At 36.7% G+C, this 14342-nt stretch overlaps 1 protein-coding gene across 5 annotated transcripts in view; it reads left to right on the top strand.

Annotated features, from left to right (window-relative positions):
* Nrx-IV (neurexin-4) overlaps nt 1-14342 on the top strand; it is an 80012-nt gene that overhangs the window by 11661 nt on the left and 54009 nt on the right. For 3 of the 5 annotated variants that reach the window (XM_071656956.1, XM_071656954.1, XM_071656952.1), the window contains exon 3: nt 7396-7592. The exons of 1 other annotated variant lie outside the window; for it this stretch is intronic. In XM_071656956.1, the coding sequence (XP_071513057.1) occupies nt 7396-7592 (197 nt within the window). Of the gene's footprint in view, nt 1-7395; nt 7593-12601; nt 12799-14342 lie in introns of all 5 variants that reach the window. One more of the 5 variants, XM_071656953.1, reaches the window with a different exon arrangement.

Genomic DNA, 14342 nt, shown 5'->3' with positions numbered 1-14342 from the left:
ATACGTTTTAGATTTTTAGATAAAACTAATGATGCAGTTTACATCGCAGACTATTAATTGCAGCTTGAGAATGGATGTGAGGGAATTAGGCCTTTTTTTTTTCATGTGCTCCTGGCACTACCTCACTATTGCGGGTGATGGCTAAGTTCAAAAGAAAAAGAAATATAACACACTAGCTTAAGACATTTTTTTATAGAATATAGAGCCCATAACCATGAACTTAATTGGGTTTTCATTTTATATGTTTTTTTCACACAGCAGCAGTCGAACTGAAGAATTTTTGTGAGAAATGAAGAGAGTATATTGTATGAGGCAGTTAGGGATGTGGAGTAAGCATATGAAAAGGTTGATAGAGAGAGATATATGGAATTAATTGAAAGGTCAAATAGGCACTGAAGGATTTTTCCAGGAGAGAAGTCTTCTGTGTAATAACTCATTTTTAGATACCCATTATTACTTTACCAAGAGTTTTGCTCATGTGGGATCCCATCTCTTGAACATTCTCAACTGTCATAGAACCTTTTAAGCTTCTGTATGTATCCACATTTGTCATATTATTTTTCAGTTTATTACATTCATCCACCGCTCCTACACTGCAAAGTACTTCTTTACATCTTTTGAACAAGTTTCTTAAGTTCATGCTATGTCCTTTGGTTCTCCTAACTGTATTTTAAAAACTGAAATGTTGTGGTCAGGTCACCCCTATTTATTTCTCTCTTCCATGGATGGCAAGTTTAAGGCTCTTAACCTTTCCCTGTAGGTTGGCTCTCTTACTTCTGTGTAAGTAGGAAGGGAGGAGGATGAGTGGTTTCTGGTGAGGATGGGCCTATACCAGGATGTGTGTTGTCACCATGGTTGCTTACTCTTTTGGATGGGTTGGTGTGGGAGTTGAATGAGTGGTGAAAGATTGGTCTGTGGTATACTTAGGATGGGGAGCATGGTAGGTGAATTGGTTGCTGTTTGCAGATGACAAGGCTTTGGTGGTAGACTTGGGTTACAAACTCCAAATAGTGGTGACAGACTATAGGGGGAGTGTTTAAAAGGAGAAAATTGTGAAAAAATGTGAACAAACTAAAGAAAATTGCACTGTAATAAGGTTTAGCAGGGGAAAGAGGCAGGATGGTTTGCATGCAACTTTGAATGGGGAGGACTAGGAGGAAGGGTAGTGCTTTAGGTGACTGGCAGTGGACATGACATCAGATGGAACCAAGGGGGCTAAAGTGTTTCAGAGGGTTGGGTAAGGGTGTAAGGTCATGCATGGGTGCATTAAGGAGTGTGTAAGGAAAGATCAGTTTCTGCTGGTGTAAAGATGAATATATTTGAAGGTAGGCCTGATGATGGTTTGTGGATGTGTCTTTGGTACTTGAATGCAAAAGGAAGAGGGTAGACATGTTAGAATTGAAATATCTGAGAGCATTATGTGATGTGAAGTGGGTTGATAATGTAAGGAATGACATTGTAGGAGAGAGGTGGTAGTAAGTGCACTTTGATTAAGAGAGGTGGATTTAGGCTCTCTAGCCCCTTATCTGCAAGCTCCTGTGGAGGGCCAGACATTACATCATATTTACACCAGAGACTCAGTTGAATGCATTGCCTAACTGGCCACTGACCTTTGGAATCATTCTTACAGAGTTGATGCTCTCAAAAACTGTGGATGATGGTGGAATTACATTTTTCAGTTGTATAACCACTCTTCCTTGCTGTTTCTCTTCATGCCTCCCATATTGCAGGCACAACTTTCTTGTTTACCGTAACTTATGATACTGTATCTCTGTGGCAGCCTGCAGTTTCTATCCTGCCAAGGAAACAAATTCTCTTTTGGTAACTGTTTATGAGTGTAGTTATGCATTTGGCAGCTTTTCCAGTCACCCCTGCCATTTTTCTGAAAATATATCACTTTAGGAACAAGCATGTATGTGAGGGTTAGTCGTCGTGCATTAGGCAACTAACTTGACACGTACAGATATTACAGACAGGTCTTACTTTTAATAGTATAGGTAAGTGAAGAAAGACAAAGAAATCTTCATTTCAAAATTGGAGGGAGGAATGGGAGGTACTTTCCTAAGAGTACCCCAGGATGTCTTGATTTTCAAGACAAGAGACTAAATTTGGCAGTTAACTATGATACCCTTTCAGTTATGCATAGCCACTCAGGTTTTTACATCACTGACTTCCTCTCTGATACTGTATCAAGACTCTCCTCAGAGGTCACAGTTCTCGACTACCTTGATGATTTTATAATTGCAAAATCCAAAGATGAGTTTGCCAGGAAAGGATTACAAGTCTGGCATGTCCATAACCATTTAATATATCTGAGTAATGCTTTTCATCCTTCAAAATTTAGATTTTTGAGGTTGTTTTGAAAATACATTAACCCTAAGCTTTCAGAGATATTCATGTATCAATGTAAAAGAAATCACTTCAGAGTATATTTCATCCAGTACTTTCAATGTACTAATGTGTGGAATTTGTAGGTGTGCTAAAAAGTTCTAGAGTAATGCCTGAGTGTCACTTGCTGATGCTCGTGTCTCATCATTTATTTTACCTACACCAAGATATTGATTTCTTATTATGTTTTATCTCAAAAATTCTTATTAGATTAATGTCATACATTAATGATTTCTTCATAACAGCAAAACAATGAGTTTTTGAAATTACCTGCTGCACCTGTCAACAGTGTTGTCAAGGTCAAGTGGGCACTGGCAATTCTGCCCTCCTTTTTGCTAGAAAACCTTGTATTACATCGTCTTGGTCCACTGTTGATGCTCAGAGGGTAAATGCCCGTAGAATAACTTTTTGCACAGTCCAAAGACAGATTACCATTGACAAATGATTCAGGGTCACATTGTGCTTAGTCGTCTCAGTCTAGCTGAAAGCTGCTACATTTCCTTCCTTGAAGACTCATGAAAATGTTCCCTCATTTGTATGGCTGGAGGATGCCTGACTCTGAGAAGAATTATTGCTCACCACCCAGGCTCAGTGCATGTCCTTGAATTTGAGGCTTGAAACTTGATGCATAAATATCTGTCCAGAGGCATTGATCAACTTGCATAGATATCCATTTGGAGGTGTTAATGGATTAAGAAGCAGGGTTATCATCAGCAGTGAAAAATCCTGCATTATTCTTCATCAAGATTTTACTTGGCTTGGGATAGATTGATGCATTCAAGTGCATTCTTTGTGTCTTCCAACACAAAGGGCTTTGGATTGCAAGTTGCCTTAGTAGTTTAGGCCCATTCTACACTTTTCTAATGTCAACTAGAGCATCTTTTCAGAAATTTCAATTTTGCAGTTCAGTGGAATGACATGGTGATTTTCAGGTTACAGGGGTGACCTCCTGGATAAACTAACCCTTTCTATCATTAAGAAAGAACAAAATGTTTTGTTGCAGAACATCTAGTCTCAAGTCAGGTGGACATGTATGAGGAACCTTCAAAGGCCTGTACCTTGGATATTTTGGATGGATGCCTCACTTCATGAGTTAGGCTTCCATTCTCCAGACAAATTATGTTAGTATGGGTTTTGGGGAAAAGGAATAAAATCCTTACTTTTCACTGTAAAGAATGTTATTTCCATGGTTCTTCTTTCTTGATGTTCTAACGTAGGATTCTTTTTCTTATAGACGTTATGGGCACAGTCTGTTGCTCCATTAATGGAAGTTCTTGCAGATGCTTTCCCTTTATTAGAGGTAATGGGAAAATTCTTTCCCTCTTAGTGTGAAAGGTAGTTTCTCAAGGTTTCTATCTTTCAAGGGATGGCAGTTTTGGATCAGTGCACTATCTAGGTTAGTTTCTGTGATACAGAATTGTCTATAGGGAGAGAGATGTTCATTTGTATTCCTTCATTGGGAGTGGTTCAACAGGTAGATCTCTCTAACTTCAAAGTGAATGCCATGTTACCTGCCTATCTCTCCAGTGTTTGACAAGAGGGCAATAGCAACAGAAGAGATCTCAGCAGGTGTTGACTTGGTATTGTATTCTTTTCTAGTCTTTTTCAAGATAAGATAGAGTAAGTAATACTATTATCTCCTTCAGAAACCAGTGTGTGTTGGCTTGCAATATACCTGTTTGGCCGTACATGTATTAAGCTTCCTATAATGTTAAGGAGACCTGCTATCTCCCCTTTGCAACCTAAATTATAGTCTTTTTGCAAATAATTTTTTGTTCCTCAGTTTCTTCTCATGAAAATTCTCTTTGATATACCTTGGTGCTGTGAGAAGAGTTAGTTGTATTAAGCAGTGTCCAGACACAAGAACCCTCTTTTTTCCAGTAATGATATGTCTTCATTATGGCAGGAATGAAATACTTAAGTTTCAATGTCCACCTATTTTGAATTTTCTTGGGAGACATCTGTTGGAGAATGATGCTTAGTTAAATTTTTGTGGATTCTTTTGAGATTATCTGAAATTATTGAGGGGTGCTACTTTTTATTAGTCAAGGAAGCTTGAAACTTCTCATTTGCAGTAGTTAGCCCATCTCAGGTTAAAAGGATTGTTTTGTTGGCCCATCATGGCCTATATGGTAAAACCTGTGATGTCAGAATTGTAATATCCACTCTAAGCTTTCTAAGGAACATTTCTGGGAAAGAGTTTAATGGAACATATCTTTAGCATTTTTCAAACACTTTTCTTGGATGGTACTTTAGACATTGAAGAGCATCCTTGCATGGCATTGGATTTATTACCTTATAGACATATCACAACACTAATGTGCTGTGGTATTATTCATAAGGTAGCTGTTCTTGAAATACTGTCCTTTTAGGTGAAATGTTTTCTCTTACACTGTTGCTCCTTGGTATGCTCTCCAATCTTGTTGAACAAACATATTGTGGAGAGGAAGGTGAGTTTTGAAAAATATGATTCTTTCCAGGATGATGTCCCCATGAACAAATTATTGGGTTACTTCTCCTGCCCTACCTTTTCTTTTTTAAAACACTTTTCTCTTAACTGCAACAACATTCTTGGTGACATCCATATTCAAAGATTATGGGTGGCTGGTATGGGCAGCCAGCAGGATGATGATGTCTTTACTGAGTGGAAGTAACCGGTTGAGGAGTGAACCTATAGCAAGCTGTAGGCGACAGCTGCTGAATAGGTGGTTAGTGAGAGGCATTTACCTCACCAGAAGGCAAGGGGTTAATGTTTTTAAGGCTTAAGGATCTTAGAGATGCTCTCAAAGCTTGCTGGACACCTCAGAGAATTTTCATTCTTTAAAAGATAACTTTTTTGCTTAAAGATTTATTCTCTCTGTTCATGTGGAGAACAGTAGTGATGTAATAAACCTCTGCTGTTGTTTGATGAGATTTAAAAAAGATTTTTGATTATCACTGGTTTATAAATTTCCTCTCAAGAATTGTTTACTTTATTATTTATTTTGGCACTGTTCATATTAGGGTATATGTATATTGTTTTGAGAATTTTTTTCTTGATTCCTGTTTCATTTACATATACTGATTTTTGATTTATCAGATCTTAGAGATAAATGATGAATATTACATTCATCCTTGGAGCTTTCTAGTTCTTCAAAAGGGTGTTTTAGAGGATTATGTTCTCAAGCATCATTCACAAAAGGTATTGTCAACTTTGATCTTCCATTCCCATTGTTCCACTCCTATTTTGATAATCATCTTAACCATAATCTTGTAAAAATTTCTTTATTTTTTTTTTTACAATGCATGATTATTTTTCTCCCCCGTCTAAAGTCCAAAATCATTTCCATGGCAACCAGGATCTTGGTAAGGTGTAACTTCTTCAGTTTCTTCTTTAAGTACCCTGAAATTATTCCTCATTCAATTAATAAATCTAATCCATTTCTTATATGATGTAACAGATGCTTGTAATGGCTTGTGCTGTGTGTGTATATATATATATATATATATATATATATATATATATATATATATATATATATATATATATATATATATATATATATATTCTTTCATTGTAGATGTAATTTAGCATAGTAACGTATGATGTCATCAAGAAGGACTGATAGACCAATACATAAAATCCATTTTAATGTGTGCTCTGTATGCAGAGGTGTAGTTATTAGAATGTGCAGATGATTCTGTAAGTGCTTAATAGTATTTCTAAATCTTTTAGAAGCATTTGCATGCATTGTTCTTCCATGTTCTAATGCTGTTTGGAAGAGATTTAAAAGATGAGATGAGATTTTATGGGCATTTCCTGGAAATGTAATTTGCCCTCTAAAAAATGAAATTGACCTTTTGTTTTCCTTATTTAGGTAACCATAAAGATTTCTCCTCTGGCAGTAAGATTTCTAAAACTGTTGTGACAACAGAAATTTAGGATTTTAACAAGAAAAGATGTAAAAAATATACTGAAGTTGGGTTTTCAGTACATGATATTATACCAGAGCAAATGATTCAGTGAAAAGGTATATGTACTCTTAAGAGAGTAAATTTGAGTAATTCATGTATTACCTTATTATATGAGTATCTAATACTGTACCTGTTTAGATTTCAAGGACATGCTCCAAAGATTCATTTATCCATGTAAAGTGAATTCGATCATGTAGATTTCATGGGCATGCCCCGAAAAGTAATTCATCCATGAAAAAGTAAAGTGAATCTGATCATTTTTTCTTAGATTTTCAAATTTAAGCAACCATAAAGTATCCTTGCTTGGCATCAAAATATTTTGAAGACATTATCTTATAATGGAAATTTACAACAAAATGCATAGAATTTTTTGAAAATTTTTAGCATTAACAGTAAAATTGAGCAAAATGACTGAATATCAATCACATGATATATGTGATTTTTGAAGCAAAAGGATCTGTAACCCTGTCATTTGTGTTCATTGAGGACCATTATAGATTATGAGAACATCTAGATTTTGACATCATAAGAATTATGTGATTGTTAAGTGCAGATCAATGCTTGTAAGATTGATCATAATTGTCAAAGTACTTTCTGTGTTTCAGGTTGTACAACTTCTCAGACATTGGACTTATCTTTCTGTCTGCCACTTACTTACTCCAAATGATTCACATAATTATATATGAATATGCATTTTTTGTGTGTATATCTGCTAAATTCAACTTGTCTTAATGAATATGTAGTGATACTGCTATATAGGATCCATATTTGTCCTTTGAGTTTGAAAGTACTACCCTGTTATTGTATTCGAGACTCTTAACTATGAATAGAGCACCATAGATTCTGTCATTACCTTTCAGTGTCTTGCATGAGCAGCTTGCTACCTGATAGTGTTATGATTACTTTTTTTTTTAGTCTTGTATGAGATGGTATGTTGCTACTGTATGTAATTCATGAAAGTTTTTGTTATTTTTTTGCTAATACTTTCACCATGAATTTTGCATGTTTTTGTTGCTTCGAGTATGTGAGCCACCCTTGCTTCCTCTCAAACAGAATCAACTGCATGGACAGCAAAAAATGCTGACTACTTACAGTACATAGAGGTGGACCTTGGTGATACAATGAATGTAACTGCCATTGCCACTCAGGGTCGAGAAGATTCAAATGAATTTGTAACAGCATACACCATTGAATTTGGACGTGATGGAACCCTGTACTCCATTGTTTTGGGCTATGATGGAAGTGTTTGGGTGAGTGTTGAATGAAGCATGTGAAACTTTATATTTTTATCTATTCATTTGTTTTTCTCCATGTATAGTATACAGTATATCCTCTCAAACCCTTATACTTTGAATCCCAGATCTTCCAGAACTTGGACATTTTGATAAACCAGCAGTTGTCCAAGTCATATATGGGTTTCAGGAAATAAGAGACACAGTGCTGATTGTTTGATCTGACAAGCAGACTTGAGACTAGATTTATATGCAAATCTAACAGAAACACACAAAAAATGTACATAAAGGTTGAACTTGGAAATTTTCTCCCAAAATCTGGAATACTTCCCAGCTTGTTTGGATTTTGAAGGGTATACTGTAAACAACATTGAGAGTCCTTTTGCAATTTGTTTCACTTAACAGGAGTTGAAGATACTGGGAGTCTCCAACTTATGAATGTCAAGCTTATAAGTATGCGTACTTATGAACAAGTTCCAAAATCTATATTTAATTCCTAGTGTGACATACAAATGATTACTTGTATTCACAAACCATGGAACTACTTAGATGTGCTTTTTTCTGATATGGTGCTTAATATGTTTTATTGACTGTATTTATTGCAGATTGCAGTATTTGATACATTATTACAGTCAGGTAAGGTATTTACTCTAATCATAAGTGATTTATAATCTTCCCAACTTTTGAAAAGTTCACTTCATGAATGGGTCCCCTTCCCAGAATGTAACCTTTTTCATAAATTGGGGACTCCAAGTGTATGTTTTATATTTTTTTGTAATTTTCTTAGCTTCAGTAGTATAATGCTTATTTATCAGTATAACTTTTATAGCCTATGTTGTTTCATTTTTTGTGGTTTTATTTTGTTATTTGCCAGTAAGCTGTGCACACATGTTGTGCTTCTCATGTATTTGATTGAGGTAAGGTTAAAAGAGTTTTTCCTCTATTGCTGATATCTTTTTGGAATTTTTGTTGGTTATGTAAATGCAGGTCATTTATGACCTAGTGTCATCATACAGGAAGGTGAGTGTCACAACTAAACATTTGATTGGATGGCGTTGGAGAGAAATATGTATGCACTGCTAGTTACAACTGACGTCTTTGTGAAGCATTCTACTGTGTGTGAGTTTAACTCGGAAGGTATTCGAGACTGCACAGCTTTTGTTATTACTCATAAGAAGTATTGATAGTTCACACTTTTCACAGATGTTTGTGTGTTAGATAAGAAATGCTAATCCAGTGAATGAATAATCAGCACAAAGGCAAAACTGCCCTAATATATATTAAAATCATGCTCTTTCCTAGTGATCAACTTAGTCTTGATAAAAGATTAGATGAACCCACCCTGAGGTTGCATAAATGATTGTGTTTTAAGAACCTAAGACAATGGTGTTTTGGCAGTTAGTCTGTGCAGAGCTGAGAAAACTCCCATTTCCTAGCATCTTAGGCCTCCCCAGAAGTTGCCAACTCACTTGCCAGAGCTCATTCATTTTGAGTACATTTATACAAGATGTCTTCTAAGCAAACTACCCAAGTCTTACTGAAGTAGACATTCTTATTTGAGTGTGTTGGACTTTTAAGTGTGTGTTGTAATGTTATGCATTTGTTGTTGCTTGTATAGTGTTAGGAAGTTGTGATGTTATTGTAAAGTTGTCTGCCCGAGAGGACTTTTATATTATAATTACTTATTTGTAATTACCTTTTTGTACTGTACTGCATATGGAGGGAGTTCTACACTCATGGGGTCCCTTCTCATGAACATTCTTTATCATACAATTTTCTTAATGTATATGTGGTGTGCAGGTGCTGGGAGGTCATTAGGAAGAGATTGAGTAAAGAACTGCTTCCTTGGGAAGTACATTGTAAGTAGAGTTGAGGGTTTTTGAGATGGATCCTTGGTGAGTTGTAAGTAGAGTTGAGGGTTTTTGAGATGGATCCTCGGTGAGTGACTGGTCTGTTGGCCAGCTATGAAATTGGGTAATCACCTTTTGTTATTAGTGTAGAAGGTGATGCCAAGTATTTGTTACTTGAAAATATGTCAAGGAACCAAGCCTGATGCTTTTTTGATATTGTCTTATGACCAGAAGACAGATCGTCGTTGAATAATTCAGGATCATCATCTGCTTGGTCCTAAAGATCCAGCTAAAAACTGCTCACTTTCCTACTAGAGAACTCATGAAAAGCTTAAGGATGACTGACAGGAGACATAATTATGCACAGACACTTCATACTTGGCACATGGCCTTGAAATTGAGTTGTGAAGTTCGATGTAAATATTTGCCTATAGGCATTGCTTGGCTTGCATTGATATGATTGTGGAAATGTTCAGGGGTTAAGGTCTTTAATAACTTTTAATATGTGGGTGTGTAGGGGGGGTGTGCAGTTGTTTCTGGCTGATGTTTGTATCTTTTTTGTTAGTTTGTGTATAATTTTTGCTTAGTGTTTTATGAGTATGATTGTATTCTTTGGGAGAAAGGATGTTGTTTTGAGTTGTTGATGCTCCTTGGGTAGAGGCATGATTTGTGTGAGATGTGTGGATTTTCTTTACTGTTCTCCAAGGTTGTTTGATATTGGTGTTGGGGTCCATAGTGTCATGTAGTGTGTCTCAGTTTGTTGCCTTTTATTGAAGTATTAGGTTAGTGGTGGTGTTTAAGAGTTTGAAATTGCTTTATGGTCTATGCTGATGGATAGTGGTTTTGTCAATTTGTGTTTCATTGCTTCATGAGGTCTGTAATTTGTAGGGAGAAATTTAGGCTGTACCTTTCATGCCTTTGTGGTATGTGGTTTTTGCTGGCTAGATTTGTGTTGTTGATGAAGTGTAAACTGGTATGAAAAGGAGATGGTAAACTATTGAGGATGAAGTTGTAAAGCTTGGTTACTAAGTACTTTGTGAATGCTGAACAGTCTGCTCCTTCCTTTTTTAGATAATGACCAGCATAGCACAGGCAAAACATGCTCCAATCAAGAGCCGTATTAGGTGAATGGAATGAAGTGAAAGAAAAATGATTTAGAAATTACTCTGGGCTCTGCAGGAGTTTCTAGACCTGGTTTTTAAAGGTGGAAAAGTAATAGGAAGAGAAAGATGAGCAGACTTTCATAGCTTATGTGTTGAAGGGGAAGGTATCATGACAATCAATCCTTCCATGAGTGGTAAGTCTCCACTGAGAAACTGAAAGCAGCAACTAGAAGTATGCCTTGGGTCCAAGCTTTAGGGCAGGGTTACTTGCAGATAGCTTACTTGAACAAATGGCAAAATGATACTGTCTAGGAGAGAGATTAAAAACTTCAGGGTTTGTATATGTTGATTTGGTGGCTTTATGGGTATGTTGGTTTAGTTCAAGTGTTATCATTATGAGTAATTGGTCGGAAGGGAGTTTACTAGTTGCTGTAATTAGTTATTGTATGCAGTATTCGGGTGCAAAAGATAATGTCTGATGTAATAGGTTGTTGGAGATAGTGATCGGGAGTCTGATCTATACCTTTTCTTCATACCCAAGGAGTCCCTTCTAGCAATAGAGACATAAGAAGCTGGTCATGTCGACTGGTTGTGATCAAAGGCCATAAAGTATAATGGTGATGTGTGGGTGTCCATATGGGAAGAATGCAGAGTATTTGAGCAGAATTGTCTATTGTTTTCACTGTGGTAGTTCCATTGTGGGTATGAAGGGTCTTGAGACATGATTACCTTAGTCACCTCACCCACCCTATGGCTTACTTCAGTTCTGATGGTTTCATCCACTGCCATATCCGCTTTCAGGCATCTAGAACACTCCACATCTTCCAAGTTCTGTTGAATCATACTCATTGTCCAACCAGTCTTTCTGTCATGTTTCCTCTGCTTAACTTAATAACATTGCTTTTATTTGCATTGACTCTTGAATTTTTCCTCAAACACATTCTGCCAGAAAAGGCACCAGCTTTTGCAGTTTTCCACTCATGTCTGCTACCAGAGTTGTCATCAGCAAACAGCACCTGACTCACTTCCCAGGCCCATCTTACCCACAACAGACAAAAGACACACCCCTCTCTTCAAAACCCTCACACTTATCTCAGTCACCAACCCATTCATAAAGCCATGGTGACATCACACATCCCATGTTGCAGATCCACCTTCACCTGGAAAGATTCACACACCCTCCTCCTACTTGATTAAAACTGCTCACAGCTTTCCTCCCACAACATATATTCTTAATTCTTCCCATGAGACCTCGTCATCAGCTTCATCATATGCTTTCTCAGTATCCATAAATGTTATGTACAAGTTCTTTTCTTTCTATAAGTATTTCTCAGAGATTCTTCTATGACTTCAGAAGCCATATTTGTTCCTTGCCTGCCACTTACCTTGTGTCTGAGGATTTTGGTTTTGATGTGTCATTTTCATTTCTGCTATCTAGCACATTATTTACATTGTGATGTTGGTTATAATGCGTTCTGGTCTGTGAGGTGTCTTCAAGGGAGGTATCCAGGGACTCTGCAGAGAAGGGTGAGTTAGAGTGAATTATGCACCCTTTGCATCCTTCTAACTCTGGCAATTCTGAAAATGTTTTCTTTTGTACTCTATATTGGAAAATGGCCCAAGTTGCCTCAGTGTGGTTCCTCATGCATTTATCAGGGTTGAGCTGCTGACTTAGGCAAAGAAAGCTCTTGCTGGTGTTGAATGCATGTTGAAAGGTAGTAATGCTTGACATGATGGATTGCTGAAAACTACATCATGTGATTATGAACATTGTTTTAGACACCTAGAATACTTTATACACCTTGTTTGATATATTACAGGTATCTTTTTGAGTTGAGAAAAATTTTGTTAACTTGCCATGGTATACCTTAGTTTTGTTCTGTTTCAACGCATTTTTAGATCTCTAGAAACTCATACAAATTATGCAAAGAATTCCCCACTCTTCATGTGAATGTGATGTTATTTTTGTAGTTTCCATGTTTCTTCTTTTTCATTAGGTTGTTTGGCAGAAATCCTCTTACAGGCTAATTTTATCATTTGTTCAGCTTTTATTGTCCCTACTTATACTTTCCAGAGGATTTATCATGGTCTGCAGCCCAGAACAACTTCTATCAGTTTCTTACGGTGAGGTTACCTGAAAGAAAGAGGGTGACTCGCATTGCCACTCAGGGCAAACAGAATTCTCGGGAGTATGTGACGGAGTACATGATTCAGTACTCCGATGATGGGGATATTTGGAGAATGTACAGGGGACCAGATGGAGTTGCAAAGGTAGTGATGTAGTGATGTTAGGTTCTTTACACAGTGGATCCTTGTTAATGCTGTAGTAATTTGCTGCTGTACAGTTATGTACGTCTGGTGTTTTTGTTGAATTTTACTTTATTCCCCTTTTTTGGTATGAGCTGCCTTTGATTAGCCGTTGCTTACATTTTATTTGTTGGGATTTTTGTTATACATTTGAATGCTTCAGTACTGAAGTAAGCTATCATCACTTTGTTAAAATGTGCTGTGTCTTGTGTTATTATTACCAATCTTATATTTCTCAGCCTATTAAGTGCTGTTTAAGTTGGTTACCACCCAGTTTGTTTATTACTTCATTAGTCTACTAAACCATATAAATGGTCTGGTAATTGACTTTCACCTGTTTGTTTTGTAATGTTCTTTAGAAGCACTGCTTCTGAATTTTTGTAAGTGAATGTAGTTTTCTTTTTATGCCTGTTAGTTCCCATTTTGTCTGAAAATGACTTTTCTGTTATCACTTTTTATTTTTGACGATGGTGACTTATTTTTTGTAATTTTTGTTACTACTTGTGTAGGTTTGATTTGTTCAGTTTATGTGTTATTTTTATGTGATTTTTACACGTAGATGGTAGTGTTTTAGACAAAGTTTTGACAGCTTTAGCAATACAGTAGTTGCTTTATTAAGCAGAATTGTTTTCACAAGTTATTGCATGGTAAGCTACAATCACAGCATGTCAGCATTTTTGAGTATTGATGTTGCACTGTGAATATAAGTACTGGTATCTTCTTACCACCTCAACTAGGTTTCCTATCCAACCCAGAGAATCACACATTTTTCAAGTTGTATAGAGAATGTATTTAACCTTACAGTTTCAGAGATTAAAAAAAAAAGAAATATGACAATGAAAAAATCTTTTCAGATATATATTTTGTCCATAACTATCACTAATCATGTGTAGAAGTTTTGTAGTTGTGTCAGTGCTATGTTCTGTAACGTGCAACAGTATGATCTGGTTGTCAAGTGAATTGCTACTATGCATATTTTATTATTTAGTTTGCTTACGCTGAAAAATTGATTGCTCCTATTATTTTTGTTTTCTTTCATGTGATGAATATTTTTTTATTATTATCATATAATACTTAGTCGCTGTCTCCTGCGTTAGCGAGGCAGCGCAAGGAAACAGACGAAAGAATGGCCCAGCCTACCCACATACACATGTAAATACATAAACGCCCACACACACACACACACACACACACACACACATATATGTACACATACATTTCACCGTATACGTACATATACATACAGACACATACTCATGTACATATTTGTGCTTGCTGCCTTCATCCATTCCCGTTGCCACCCCGCCACACATGAAATGGCATCTCCTGCGTGCGCGTTAGGTAGCGCTAGGAAAAGACAACAAGGGCCACATTCGTTCACACTCAGTCTCTAGCTGTTATTTGTAATGTACCGAAACCACAGCTCCCTTTCCACATCCAGGCCCCACAAAACTTTCCATGGTTTACCCCAGACTCTTCACATGCCCTGGTTTAATCCATTGACAGCA

The sequence above is a fragment of the Panulirus ornatus genome, chromosome 64, assembly GCF_036320965.1.
Source record: "Panulirus ornatus isolate Po-2019 chromosome 64, ASM3632096v1, whole genome shotgun sequence".
Taxonomy (NCBI): domain Eukaryota; kingdom Metazoa; phylum Arthropoda; class Malacostraca; order Decapoda; family Palinuridae; genus Panulirus; species Panulirus ornatus.
Note: the sequence above shows the minus strand (reverse complement) of the source record. Positions and strands in the feature narration are given on the sequence as shown.